The sequence below is a fragment of the Vidua chalybeata genome, chromosome 2, assembly GCF_026979565.1.
Source record: "Vidua chalybeata isolate OUT-0048 chromosome 2, bVidCha1 merged haplotype, whole genome shotgun sequence".
Taxonomy (NCBI): domain Eukaryota; kingdom Metazoa; phylum Chordata; class Aves; order Passeriformes; family Viduidae; genus Vidua; species Vidua chalybeata.
The window spans coordinates 116,024,613-116,039,639 of NC_071531.1; the positions used below are offsets into that span (position 1 = coordinate 116,024,613).

The 15,027-nt window shown below is 47.9% G+C and overlaps 1 protein-coding gene across 5 annotated transcripts in view; it reads left to right on the forward strand.

Moving 5' to 3' along the window:
• LOC128783666 (glutamate receptor ionotropic, kainate 1) overlaps positions 1-15,027 on the forward strand; it is a 109,392-nt gene that overhangs the window by 43,057 nt on the left and 51,308 nt on the right. For all 5 annotated transcript variants that reach the window (XM_053934629.1, XM_053934631.1, XM_053934627.1 and 2 more), the window contains exons 2-3: positions 9,581-9,748; positions 12,355-12,612. In XM_053934629.1, coding sequence (XP_053790604.1) covers positions 9,581-9,748; positions 12,355-12,612 — 426 coding nt within the window. The remainder of the gene's footprint in view (positions 1-9,580; positions 9,749-12,354; positions 12,613-15,027) is intronic.

Below are 15,027 nucleotides of genomic sequence, written 5' to 3' on the forward strand. Positions count from 1 at the left end.
AGAGCAATGAGGTCACCTCTGAGCCTCCTTTTCTCCAGGCTGAACACCCCCAGCTCCTCCAAACGTTCCTCACAGGGTTTGTGTTCCCAGCCCCTCACCAGACTCGTTGCAGTGGGTAATTTGACCACTTTTCAATGTTCTGTGTCCCAGAAAACACAGAGTGGGAGCAAGGCTGGTGTTGTCCCATCACCCTGTGCCCCAGCTTGCTGTGACACACAGAACTCTGCCAGGAGCTCCCCTGCCCTGCTGCAGCATCCCCCTCTTGTCTGAGCTCCCTGGGCAGCATTTATTGCTGCTCTAGGATTTCAGAACGTGTCAGGCCAGGCAGGAGCAGCAGAGGATCTCCAATGACCTCCCAGCATAAACAAGCAGCTCATTCAATGCCCTTACCCCAAAAGGGAGCCCAGTCAGTTCTGCCAAAAAAAAAAACCATAAACCTGTTCAAATGTGGACTCACAGGATCATGGAATACCCTGAGTGGGAATTCTGACACACACCGAGGAAAACTGAGCAAGGAAAAATGTCAGCTGCATTTTTAATTTTGTTTTGAAATTTCAGTTGTTCAGTCAGGAGATTGGTGGTAACACATTGAAATGATGGCAATCACTTGATTCATCAGTCATGGAAATATTTAATTGAATTGAAGCCATCTTTACACACTGTACTAATTACAGTTTCCTCTTCATGGCAAGGGTATTTTATGGACTTTTGATGGAAATTTATTTCTTACAATGAAGTTATGAGGCTAAAAAAAAAAAACCCTACAAAATTTATGCCCAGTAGCATAAACTTTCATGCTTTAAAAATATGAGTAACAATTTAGTAACTCAGATATTCACCTTGTGGGGCCTGGAGATATTGTATCAGTTTTTCAGATAATTGTCTTTTTCTTTCTTTAATTTTTTAATTAATTTTTTTAACACAGTTTTAACCCCTGGGTAAAATTATCCAGGATTTTCCTGCCATTTTTTTCAAAGTACATTTCCAACTTCCCTATCCATAAGTGTAATAATTACAACTAAGAGGAGCTTTAATATAATAAATGTAATAGCTGTAACCACCATCTCTAATCAGCGCTAATAATTCCTGACCAAGCTGATCCCAGCGAAGCTGCTGCAGTGGAACGTCTCAGTCTGAGTGTGATTTGTGGTGAAGGACATTCTCAGCTCTCTTTTGAGGGAAGCATTAGGAGGAGGAAGCGTTCCTAGAGCTGTTTGGGTTCCCATTCCATATTTCTCTTGGAGCTGTATAATTTAGCACTCGATGCGCAGTTGTCATCAGGTGCAGCAGAGCTTTGTTTACACTTGGTGCTTTGATATTTGCAAATGTAGACGTGGAATAAGGCATTCTTCAGACTCAAATGGCCCTCGTAGGTGGAGGAATAGAAATGTTCCAGACTGATAATTACCAAGAAAGCTTCAAACTGCAGGCAGCCCCGGTAAGCGTCTGTTCAAGAGCCAACCATCATTATTAAGAGGAAATGTGGCAGCTCAGAGCACGGGTGCTGATTAAACATTACTCATTAGAGTGGATCTCTTGGAAAATCTGCCCCTCCCACCCTGAAGAGCATTGTCTCACACGAGCTCCTCAGACATTACACTTGCCAGGACTGGAAATGTACCTTGGTTTTCTTTAAAACAGCTGCTGCTGTGGCTGCAAGGTAAATCATGGGGAATGGCAGCCCGTTTTCTCTCTGTTCCTTCCTGATACCTCAGGAATTAAGGATGAAACTGCATTAATGGCACTTAAAGGGAGGCAGAATAATGATGCAGTAGCACGGGGAAAATATGCTGCTGTAAGGTTTAAAGAAAATCCTGAGCAAAACCTGCACTTTTGCCCCTGTCCCCCAAACACCAGCTGTGTGTCTGGAGCTTCAGGAGAATCAAAGCCATGGATCCAGTGGGAAACCTGGTAACACTTGGGTTTAAGTCCTTCCTCCATGCCAAGGAAAGCTAAAGAGGGGGGGTTGTTTCTTATAATGAAAACCAATCAAATCACTCATGTCTCTTTGCAGTTTTTATTTTGAAACTTCAGGTTTATCCTTCCTTAACGCCAGGCCTGGCACAATGTGGGGTGAAGGAAGGATGGGGACAGTCACAGGCAAAGTCCTCTCCAGCTCGGCTGAATGATTTTAAGCCTTTTCTCCAGAGTGAGAGGAGTGACTCCAGCCTCAGAGAAATCTGCCAGCAGCAATTGGGATGGAAGGCAAAGCCAGAATTCCCCGTGCAGAGGGTGTGCCAGCAGGAGCTGCTGTCGTTTGGGATCCTAAATGTTGGAACTCCTGCTCAGGACACGATTTTTGCGTGGTTCAAAGTGCCAAGTGTGCCCAGCAGTTTCCAAATGGGGGATCTGCTGCAGCCCTGGGGCTTCCAGGCATTCCCCCTGGCCATCATTCCTGGCTGGACAGGCAGCTCTGCCTTCAGGGCAGCTGGAGCAGCTGGAATTCAGAAAGACAGCAGCCAAAGACTAAAGTTAGAGCATAAAATGTCCCCCCTGCCAACTTTAACCTCCCTCCAGCACCTCCTCTCTGGAAGGGATGTACTTTGGGACAGTTGTGATCTGATTTATCCATGCTTTTTCAGGATGAACTCGGATTTCTTCAGCTTTAATAAAGACCTTACGTTCCTAAGCATCTTAGAGATAATAGTGCTTAATGGGCACTCAGGAAAAGACAGACTGTGTCATTTTTAAAGATATAACCCTGAACATTTATGCACAAAAATGCTGTTTGCCAGATAGCTCTCATTTCAAAGCATTGTCTTGGATTTTGAAATGCCTTTCTATTCCTGGCTAACAGCTGGAGAAAAATGGCTCTTCCTGAGGCAAATGCAAACTCCCAACTGCTCTGCAGTGGGGCCATCTCTTCTCCCCTCAGGGCTCCTCTCTGCAGTAACTTTCCAGGGCTCTGTCCAGTGAACGTTTCTGTTTCCAGGCTCAGCTGCTGTCAGAGTGCAGAAAATTTATTTATTGTACAGAAATGTATTTATTGCTGCTTTCTGGGAGTGTCACCTCTTGCAGGCACTGCACAGGACAGTGTAGAGCAGTTTTTGTGCAGCTATCCTCCTGATTTAACCAGGTGTCTGTGTCGAAGCAGTGGCAGAACCCCCTCTGACCTCAGTTTTCCTTGCTGTTGTTTTAGGGGGCTCTGTGGCTTCCTTTGGTTTGAGTTTTCCTCAAGTGTAAGGTACAATTGCTGTGTATCTGCCCAAAAAAATCTCACTATATTTGTAAGCAATTGAATGCTTTTGAGATGGACTCAGAAAAAAGCAGTAAACAAAAACTCCAGCAGTGCCATCAGTCTTTCAGTCTTCGTCCCACCAGCTTGCTTTCCACTCTGCTTTTTATTTCTGTCAAATTCTTTTCCCCTTCCTTTACTCCTTAATATAAGCATTGATTTTTTGTTGTTTTTTTTTTTTGTGACTGTTCCTCTCTGCTTTCCTGTTGCCCCTCCATTTCCAGCAGCTCCCTGTAGCCCTGCACATGGGCAGCAGTGAATGTGTCAGGATGGCTGGGTGCCTCAGAGGGAAATCCTCTCACAAAGACACTCAGGAAATGCAGACCTGTGAAGCAGGGCTCTGAAAGACTTAAAAAGGCAGGAGAAATTAAGTTTCTTTGCCAGAGAGGCTGTTTAAGTTGTTACAGCGTGGTGGGAGGAGTGCTCAGCCGTGGGGGAGTTTGATCCAACCCTGCTGGCTTCGGGACAAACGATGGGAACAGCCCAGAACCCGTGGCATAGTGCAGGCAGGGGGAGATATAAAATGTAAAGGAGAAAAGCAACAGTTTTAAAACTTCCTATCAAATCCTGAGCTTGCACCTCGAAAAATCATGCTCCAGTTCCTGCCTGGTGTTGCAGGAGGTACCTAAATCAGGTCAACCAGATTTTTTGGCTGTTAGTGAAAAGGAAGAAGTTCATTAGTTAGAAATTCTGCAACGTGAATCATGTCGATTGTGCCTTTGGGAACTATCTCCACTTGCAAGCTGAAGTGAAATAATTCCCATTGGAAAAGGCAGATCCTTGTATCTTAATAAGCTCAACTTTTTCTATATATACATACACACATGTATTTTTATCCCTCTGCTTTCCAAAGGATCAAATCAGGGCTGAATGCACCTTTCTGGAGCGCAGGTAATTATAAAAACCTGCCCTGGCTCTCACAGGGGATATTTTGGGTGGAGAATTGCTTTAGCATTTTTAGCCCAAAGTGGGATTTGTAGCAGTTTCATCACTGGCCATTCAGCACCACCCATCCATGCTGCATGAGGAGGGCAGAAAGGCTGAGTCCCTCTGAGAGTTCAGCAAACAAACAAACAAACAAACAAAAACAAAAACAAAACAACAAAAAAAAAAAATCAAGCTAAATTTGAGCAGCCTTGTTGCAGCTGGGAGCAAAACCTTCACAAAAGCAGCTGGAATAAAATAAATAAAGCCACATCCAGAACATGGAGCTGGATTTTGGATGGCACTTTGGAACTGAGGAGATACCAAATGTGACAAATAGGCAGTGACCTTGCTATAAACAAAAATAATATATTAATAGAAGTAATAATAAATATTAATATATTAATATAATATGAATAATATAATATTATTTTAAAATGCCTTTTGCTGAGTTTGACACTTGGGGCTCATCCCCTCCCTTGGTCGGGGTTCAGGTCCTGAGCCTGTCCCAGGTTTCAGCTCCCCACAGCCACCAAAAGGAGAATGAAACCATTCCCCCAGTCCCAGAGCCAGCCCTGCATTTATTACATTTAAAAATTTCTCTCTTTGGCTACACATTTCTTACAGTCTCCAGAAGCTTGCAATCTACAGGGACAGGGAGTTATTTGGGGTAAAGGGGGCAGAAATCCAGGGGGTTCCAGAGTGGGGGATTTGCCTCTCTGTGCTCACCACCTTTCCTTGGGGATTCTGCTGGCTGGAAACAAGGAGGGGAAGGCTTGGGGACGGGCTGGAACAGAGCACAGTGCATGGAAGGCTCCCAAAGCAGCTTTGGAAGGGATTGGGCAGGGAGCAGTGCTGGGAACGTGGCTCTCAGCTCCGGTGTGTGTAAAAGGAGGGTGATAACAGCTCCTGCTCCGAGGGCTGGTGGGCTCAGGGCGGGCTCTGCCAGGCAAACAGCCCCCCTGCTCCAGCTCCAGGAGAACCTCGGGGGGCAGCCCCTGCAGCCCGCAGGATGTGCAAATGCAAATTGCAGTCTCGGCTGCTCACAGGGCTGGGCTGGTCACCGTTCTTCCTGAGGAACTTCCAGTGCACATCTCACAGCAGAGCAGCTTGTGGCTCCTCTCGAAACCAGGGCTAACAGCCACTTTCTGGGTGCTCTGACACCGTCAGAGAGGTGACTTTGCAAAGGAAGATGCTGCTAAACTGTGAGCAGTAACTTCTTTGATTATTTTCTGGGGAGATGAGTGTGGTGAGTGCACAGGTACTGCCTCCCAGCTGGACACCACATGGCACAGGAGAATCTGTCTTTTGCTGAGAAATAAGGATGGAAAAACATGCTTGAGGGGGTTCCCAGCAGCAGGAGTTCCAGTGCCAGTGGAGCTCTGTCAGAGGGAATTATCTGGAGAAAAACATCTTCCTCAGCACTGCTTTTGAGCCTTCAGTCTGCCCCCAGCCCCACTGGGTGCCTGTGATCCAGACCCCTCTGGAATCCATATCCCTGCCAAAGAGCCCAAGGGCAAACCTTGTGCTCATTTGGCTTCTTGAATCCTCTACATCAACCTGGCACCAGCAGCAGCTTCTCTCTGGGGACAGCAGCACACAGAGCTCGCAGTCGTTAGGATTTTAGCTCTCCTTTCCCCTCAGTGGCTGCCAGGTGGGTTTTAATGAGCTCTCATGGGCCTCCCGGGGTTCCCTGTGAAAGGAGGGGAGGCTTCTCAGAGCAGGAATCCCTGCAGGAAATGGATGTCCAGGTGTTTGTGGAAGCCCTGCTGGCAAAGCACCTGCCTGAGCTGGCCCTGGGCTGCCTCTGGGAGCTGTGGGTGGCTCCCAGCTGGGCATGGAGCAGCATCCAGCAGGGCCTGTGCTTCCACACGGCTGCTCCCGCATGTCAGCCGTGTCCCAGCACCTCCCCAGCTGACACTCAGCCCGGGAAAATTCCTCCTCTGAGCCAGGACAGGAAATACAGCCACCAACCATGCAGAAACAGGGGTTTGTCCTCAGCTAGAAAAGTCATGAACTGTAAAATCCTCCTTTGGTCATGGATTCAGCCCCGACCTTTACTGAAACCCCCTCGGTCCCTGATGACCCCTTGAAATGGAAATATTTGCCTGCCTGGGAGAGCTGGGGGAGCTTTTCCAGGTGTGCCTGCTGAAGTGTGCTGTGTAGCTGTGACATTTTCCTTGCTGTGGGGGTTTCTGTGCTCAGAGAGAGAATGGAGCTGATGCTGTCACTGGCTCACGCACGTGGCTCAGCCCCTTTTGGCAGAGCAGCTGGACCAGGCTGTCATTCCCTCTCCCCTTCCCCTGCTAACCTCCAAGGAGGGGTGGATATTGGGGTTCTTTCCTTCATCCTTGAAGAAATCACGTTACAAATGATGTGCTGTAAGTGAAAAGCCAGCTGTGCCACTGAGCAGGACTCAGCAGCTTTTGGTTTGCTGTGGAGGATTCACTCTGACTGAGAGAGGAGGGAGCTGAAAGGGAGGACTCCAACATTTACAATTTTTCCCACCTACGTGCTACCAGCAGCCCACCATGAAAGCCAGTGCTTGTTTTCATGCTCAGAAATAACAGCTTCATTCCTGGACCATCATTTATGTTGAGTTAACATCGATCTCTTCTTCCTTCCTTCCTTCCCTTGTATAATGCTGTGCTTAATTTGTTTTTAAAATGTTGTACAGTAATTACTTTATTCAAATGAATCATCTGACAAACTGGGTCTTCATCAAACTTGTCACTTACTCTGCTATTTTTCTTTTAACCTGGACCTTACAATGAATTCTGAGCTTAGCTGTCAGTCAGCAGAAGAAGGAGGAGAAGACACTATTTATGGAATTGCTGGGTTTCATTAGGGATGTATGGATGAAAATGCTACAGCACAGCTTGTTTGTGATGCAGATTTATCCAGTAATTCCACTCCTTTTCAGCAGTTGAATAGGCCTGAGCAGAAGAATCAAGCTCAAAAAGGTACAGCCCAAGCCTTTTTAGTGCAATATCCCCCAGCTCAGTCCCAGTGAGGAATCATTGCCTCCATGAACTCCCTCCTGGGCTTTGTCCATGGCTGGGTGAGGGACTGGATGAGCTTTAAGGCCCCCTCAGCCCAAACCATGCCGTGAGTCCATGTTTTCTCCAGGGTATCCCACCAGCAAATAAAGGCTGCAATCCTGAGTGCTCTCCTGCTCTCTTCGAGTGTGCAAAAGGAACCTGGGAGTGTGTTTCTAGTGCAGAGTTTGGATTAGTTTGCTCAGAAAACACATCCACAAAAGCTTCCCCTCCTTCCATCACTCCTGCTTTCCCTCCCTGCTGCCCACTGAGCTTGCACTCTTCTCCAAAAGGAAAAATCCTGCGGAATTCTGCTAATGAAGTATAAATAGTTCCTGGTTATACATCATTAATTCCAATTAATCTTCATTTAATAGGAAGTTGATTAGAGGGATGGAAATGGCTCTGGCCTTAGAATGAGGAAGTGCTTGTGTACATCCAGGTATGAAGGTTGCCTCAAGGGTGCTTGGATGAAGTAATTTTAATTAATTAAAAAAAAAAAAGCAGAAATTATGGAATGCACAGTTATAATTTCTGAAGTGGAGTTTTTTTTTGCCAAGATCAAATGGCAAAATGCCCATCCTATTGGAAGTGGGGAGGGATTGTGGACACCCTTATTTCCAGGTTATCTCGGGCTGTCCCTTGTACCCGTGACATCCACCCTCCCTGATGGAGCAATGCTCTGCTGCTTCCAGCTGGGATCCGAGGAAAACTCAGCAGTGGAACCTTTCTGGCCCAAGGCCAGGCTGGCATTGCAGCTGCCTGAAAAGAATTGTCTTCCTCGGGTGAAATGAGGGAAAGATAATTGAATTTAACCACTAAACTTGATGGGATGGTAGTTGGGATGAGGAATTGCAGGATTGGGTCCGAAAGAACAGGCTTTAGGTTTTTTTCACTTCAGATGATCTGGAGTTTGCAGCTCTGGAAAATCCTGCTGACTTTAGCATTCCATTCAGTGTTTTGGTTCCAAATCCTGCACTTAGGCTTTTTTTTTTGCTTTTATTTTTTTTTTTCTGTTTTTGTGTATCACACTCTTTTGAAATCACTTGGATATTTTCTGAGGAAGAGGGAAGAAGTCTCCAAGGTTCTGATACCTGCACGTTGTACATGAGAAATCCATGGAGTGTGCAAGAAAATTGCTGAAGTTGGCAGATTGTTTAAGTCATGCCCAGGCATTGCTCTGTGTGGGTTCAGGAGACAAAACAATGCTGTTTATTGCAGGGATAACATTACCAGAATGGGGTTGGCAGCCTCCAGGGTCTTCATTGCTGGATTAAAATTCAAAGCAGGTTTTGATTCCAGTGTGTTCCCGTTTCTGATGGTCAGCTAATGACTGCACTGTTCCTACATGGGTGACATCAAAACTGCAGGAGGCTGCAGCTCATGAGCTGAATGTATTCAGATGGCCAGAAATTACAGACAGAGGGGCCTCAAATGTAACATGGGGAAATGGGGAAATATGTAAGTGAGAAACCCAAAGTATTCTCTAGTGACTTGCATTAAATGAGTAAATTATACTTGCAAAACCAAGCAGTGAAGCTGGAGATTGCTGTTTAGAGGAGCTATTTTTTAAAATCAGCTGTGTGTGCAGTGCATTCCTCAAATCCCACTGCCCCCGGATAGTGGGGATGTGCTGTGGCATAATAAGGTCTCTAGAGGCTGGAGGGAGCAGACATCCCAGTCTACTGGGACAGGCTGTGGCCTTGAGACACCTTCCCCATCCCAGGACACACTCCAGGAAACATCATTGCACTTCCTAAATTTGAGTGATTTGCAGCCCTCTTTTGGAAAGCTGGTGTCCACAGGTTCAGCTCCTTTTTCTTGGAAAAAGCAAAAACATTCCCCTGTCCCTGAGCAAGCTGAGCAATGACCAACAACTGCCTGAGGTTTAGGAGGAACCAGAGGGAACACAGAGCCCGAGGGAGACTCTCAGTGTGGTGGCTCTCAAGCTCCTCCGTGGATTTGGACTGCCAGGGTGTGCAGAAACACTTCAGAAAACATCCACACGTCCAGGTTCCATCTCCAAACGTAGATTAGACTGGAGCAGGGAGAACAAGGCCCGTGTCCATCCCCACCTTGACGAGAAAGGAGCTGCCCAGAAGTTCTCACAAGCGTTGAACACGTTCCTCTGAAAAGGCTGGACAATAAACACACCTTGTGCTCCCCAGGTGTTTGTGGAGCAACACTGACAATTCTGAGTTAACCCCAGTGCCACGGCAGATAAAAACCAATGATCCACCCTGCTGCTGCTGCAGTGCTTTGAGCAGCCACCAGGATTTCCAATATGAATGCTCAGAAATTACGGCTCCTAATTAATTTTTCCCTCTTTCTGTGCGGCGATTAAGAGGTGAATAATCCTTCCCATTTGTCTCTGTTCCAACAGGAGGGATATTCGAAACTGTGGAAAATGAACCTGTTAATATTGAAGAATTGGCGTTCAAGTTTGCTGTCACCAACATTAATAGAAACAGAACACTGATGCCTAATACCACATTAACCTATGACATCCAGAGAATTAACCTTTTCGATAGTTTTGAAGCCTCAAGAAGAGGTAAATATCTCAATTACTGTGTCAGTTCCATCCCTGGTTTGTACTTCGTACCTTTCCCCAGCCTGATCTCCTTTTCTGCTCTGCTTGTATCGTGTGTACCATAAAATTAATCTTTCAGAAGTGTTTGAACTAAGAATCAAGCTGGGCTTGGACCTGTCACGTGCTTCCTGAATAAACCCCTACGTCCTGTCTGCATGCTAAGAGCCCCAGATGGCAGGTGGCAAGTCCAAGCCATTTTTCTTTCCAAAACATAGATTTGCCACCTGGGATATTCTGCAGGAAAATGACCACAGACTCACAGGAAGCACAGTGGGATGTCACAACCCATAATTAGCACAGGTACCCATTAGTGGTAAATTATTTCTACTGCATTTTAAAGAGCAGAGGTCAGGAGCCCCCCTGCCCTGAAATATAAATGTTCAGTGGCCTGGTGGCAGAAATAAGTTTCTCTGTTATAAACAACTGTAAGAATTGGAGTGGTCAAGTTTGGAATTCTTTTATGCCTTCTTTTTTTTTTTTTTTTTGTCCTGAGAAGGAAAATTATGGCCCAATTTGCTCCCATCTAATTGGCTTGCAGGCCAAAACAGAGAGGGGTAATAAGTCACAACTTTCCTTTAGTTCCATGTGTTCTTTGGCCTCTAGGAAGCAAGCTCAAAGTTTGATAAAATATTGTAAAGAGCAGCCCAGTTCCTGGAACTGGATTTGCTAGAAGGCTGGAAAATAAAAATGCCTCACTTAGAAGCCAAGCTGGTGAGCTGTCACCTTTCAAACATCTTCACTATCAAATTTTCCTCGTGCCACTTCAGTTTCTTAGTAAGAGTGGAGAGAAAAGGAGAATGATTTCAAAGAACATCAAAAAGAGCTTTCAATGGCATTTTTTGCATTCTTTTTCAGTTATCAGCTATATGCTGGAGCTATATGCTGTAGAATCTCAAGCGTGGTGGATTTCTAATCTGTATAATCCAGGCTGGTGCAGTATTTCAGATTCCCTGCAGAGTGAGAATCTCTTCTGTGGCTGTTGTGAAAGTGCCTTCTCCATTTAATACACAGGCAATTGTCAATCTGCATGCAAGAAACTCACACAGACAGCTGTAATTTCTTCTCATCGTGAATTATTGAAGTTATTTATGGAATTTGCACATGAAACCTGTGATGCTTTAGAAAGGCTTCTGAGTTAAACCTGGAAAGCCTGTGCACTTCATACTGTCTGTGAAACACTCATTTGTAGAATGGAAACAGAAAATAATTGATTTTCCGTCATATTCTATTACAGTCAGAGAGCTAAATATGAATTTAAAGAATCTCAGCTCATTGTGGAAGTTGGTGTATTTAACATTTCCCTCAATCAGAGCAATTTCTGAACTTCCCACCCTCGCAAGGAGAGCAGCCCTGCAGCTCAGTGCAGGGCTTTGTCTCAGTCGGGAGCCTTGTTAAAAACATTGGCAGTCAATTTTACCAGTGGACAGAAATAACTGATATTACTTCATCTCCTGTCTGTCAGCCTGCAAAGACACGGGAGAGAAAGAAAAATGCAGAGACAGCTCCAGGCAGGGCTCTTCAGGCTGAGATATGGGCACAAGGAGAAGGAGAGCTTTGTTGATGCATTTGGAGGGGTATAAAATGTCAGTGTGTGGGGGTTTTTTATTTCCCTGTGCCATTTCCAAGGGCTCTGGGCACTCCTGCCTGCTCTGTGAGCACAGATTATGGAGGGCAGTGACTCGTGGTGCCCTTTGCTGCTCGTGCCCCTGCAGCAGCCTGGAATGAGAGCAGCTCACACAGGCACAAGGGTGCCAGTCCCAGGGGATCCCTGGCGAGCCTGCTGTGGCTGCAGGGAGGTGTTCCCTGCTGCTCTGACGTGGAGCTTCACTGCTGTGACGTTCCTGTGGCAGCCAGAGAGCCCTGGTTCCTCTGGGATAAAGCCATTCCGAGAAAGGCAGCTCAGGAATCCCTGTGATCTGCAAGGCAGCGAGCAGAGAAGGTTTTATTTGCAGCAAGCAAGGCCAAGGATGTAAAGCTGACCAGTAAAGCCATTTTCAGAACCACAATCAAACCAGAATCACTGAGGCTGGAAAAGCCCTCCCAGCCCACGGAGTCCCAGCTGTGCCCAGTGCCCACCTTGTCCCCAGCCCAGAGCACTGAATGCCACCTCCCAGCCTTCCCTGGACACCTCCAGGGATGGGCACTCCAAACCTCCCTGGGCAGCCCCTGACAGTGCTAAACAATCTCTTCCATGGGGAAATTCTCATGCCATGCTATCCAAACCTCCCCTGGCCCAGCCTGAGGCTGTTCCCTCTCCTCCTGTCCCTGTTTTCCCCCGGCTGTCCCCTCCTGTCAGGAGCTGTGCAGAGCCACAAGGTCCCCTCAGAGCTCCTTTTCTCCAGGCTGAGCCCCTTTCCCAGCTCCCCCAGCCTCTCCCTTTACCCTCGAAACGCCCCCTGAACACCTGAGGAGCCGCTGGCGCGTCTCTCGGTGGGTCTGGGAGCAGCGCAGGGCTCTGTTCTCCTTTGAGAGCTGGGGATGGATGGAGGGGGAAGCCCCCGGGCGGGCATGCCACAGGTCCCTTGCTGTGACCCACTAAGAGCCCCCCGTGCCCCTCTGTGCCCCAGCCTGTGACCAGCTGGCGCTGGGCGTGGCAGCCCTGTTCGGGCCGGCGCACAGCTCGTCGGTCAGCGCCGTGCAGTCCATCTGCAACGCCCTGGAGGTGCCCCACATCCAGACCCGCTGGAAGCACCCCGCCGTGGACAACAGGGACGCCTTCTACATCAACCTGTACCCCGACTACGCCGCCATCAGCAGGGCCGTGCTGGACCTCGTGCTCTACTACAACTGGAAAATCGTCACCGTGGTGTACGAGGACAGCACGGGTGAGTGCTGCTGCCTGCCTGCCTGCCCGCGGGGCTGCGCCTGGCAGAGTCCCCCAGAGCTGGGCCAGCCTGCTCTGCCGTGCCCTCCTGGCAGCAGCTTTCCTGGGTCACAGGGGAAAAACCCCTGTCCTGCTGCTGCCATGGCTTTCGGGAAGCTGCTCGCTTCACCAGACCCCGGGAAGGAGCCCCTGGGGCTTGAATAGTCGATCTCATTTTGCTTCCTGGTTGTGGAACCCATAACACAGCTTCAAAGTGGTCCCAGAATCCCAGAATCTGGAGATCACCTAGTCCAAGGCAGGGTCACCTGACTCAGGTGACACAGAACTCTCCAGGTGGGTTTGGGATGTCCCCAGAGCTGGAGACTCCAGGCCCTCCCTGGGCAGCTGTTCCAGGGCTCTGCCCCCTCCATGGACAGAAGTTCTCCCTCAGGTTGAGGTGGAACTCGTTGTGTGTCAGTTCATGGGCACTGCTCCTCATCCTGCCCCTGGCACCACTGAGCAGAGTGTGGCACCATCCTCTGACAGCCCTTGGTGACATTTGTGTGGATTGATAGGATGTTTGTGTGATTGATGGGGTATTTGTGATTGATGGGGTATTTGTGTGGATTGATGGGGTATTTGTGTGATTGATGGGGTATTTGTGTGGATTGATGGGGTTTTTGTGTGATTGATGGGGTATTTGTGTGGATTGAGGGGGTATTTGTGATTGATGGGGTATTTGTGTGGATTGATGGGGTATTTGTGTGGATTGATGGGGTGTTTGTGTGATTGATGGGGTATTTGTGTGGATTGATGGGGTATTTGTGTGGATTGAGGGGGTATTTGTGTGGATTGATGGGGTGTTTGTGTGGATTGATGGGGTATTTGTGTGGATTGAGGGGGTATTTGTGTGGATTGATAGAATGTTTGTGTGATTGATGGGGTATTTGTGTGGATCGATGGGATATTTGTGTGGATTGATGGGATGTTCCTGTGGATTGATGGGGTATTTGTGTGGATTGATGGGGTATTTGTGTGGATTTACAGGATATTTGTGTGGATTTACAGTATATTTGTGTGAATTGATGGATCTCCTCTCAGCCTTCCCTTCCCCACCCTGACCAGGCCCAGCTCCCACAGCCTCTCCTCACAAGCGAGATGCTCCAGACCCCTCATTCCCTCTGTGGCCCCTACTGGACATTCTCCAGTAGCTCCTAGACAAATCTTCTAGAAAGAATAGAAACAAGGAGAGGTTTTTTTCCAGCCCACCCCATAACCAAATTGGCATTCCAAAACACCAAGTGCTGTGTACCTGCTCAGCCACAAAAATGCCTGATATTAATGAGATTTCATCTGCAGAGATATTTACAAACTAAATTAATCATCAATCATCTTATTAACTCAGAGTCAGGAAGGTAAACATGTCAGCTTTGATCAGTACAAGCAGTCCTTGGATTTGGGGTTAGAGTGATGCCAGTTAACCCTTTTGTTTCTCATGCCTAATGTGTGACATCATTACACCACGGGAAATAAAGTCACCTCGGCCAGGTTGGACGGGGCTCAGAGCACCCTGGTCTCATGGGAGGTGTCCCTGCCCAGGGCAGGGTGTGGCACTGGATGGGCTCAAGGGGTGTCCTGCAGAAAAACAGCTGCACTTCTTTCCACTGCTGCTTTGGCTTCTCCAGGACACCACACCTGGGTTCCGTCTCACCTCGTGTGGCAGCAGGAAGCCTTGGGAACTGCAAGGTTCCAGTCTGATGGGACCAAAGGAGATACTTTAAGGCACACAGTAATTTCTTCCCCCTTAAAGGAGAGGGAGGTGGCTTGGCAAATCCTTTAGGTTTTTTTTTTTTTTTTTTTGCTTCTCACTTTTGCTCTCACACTTGCCCTCAGTTACTTTTCGTTGCTGGGAAGGACAAACACCAGTTCTCAGAGAGAGGTGAGGATGAGATGAAGGCTTCCTGGACTCCTCCTCCCAAATCTCATTTTCCCTCCTGTCCCAGGGCACTGCAGCCAGGGGTGAGCCCTGGGAAGCCCCGAGCTGCACCTTCCCAGCCAGGTGACCCCAACCCCTTTGTCAGTGAGTGCTGGCAGCCCATTCCCATCAGAATCAGCTCCAGTGGTTTCCTGTTCCTCAGCTGGCTCCTGGCCAGGCGCAGCTCCTGGTGCCTGCAGCAGTTCCAGCTGACTGCTCATCATGTTTCATTCTCCCTGTTGATTGTTGGTACTGAAAACCAGCCAGGAGCAGGCCTGGCCCTGCAGGCGGGGGCAGAGCAGCTTTTCCCTCTTGAGTGAAAGCCAACAGCCCTCGAACCTCAGAGGGAAGAGGGAGCTTTGTCCTGCCTTAAATGTGCCACTCAACCAGGGGCACTCACACCCCACACAAATATTATCCCCACTCCCAGCAGGAGGGGCAGGAGTTCCTTCATTTTAATAA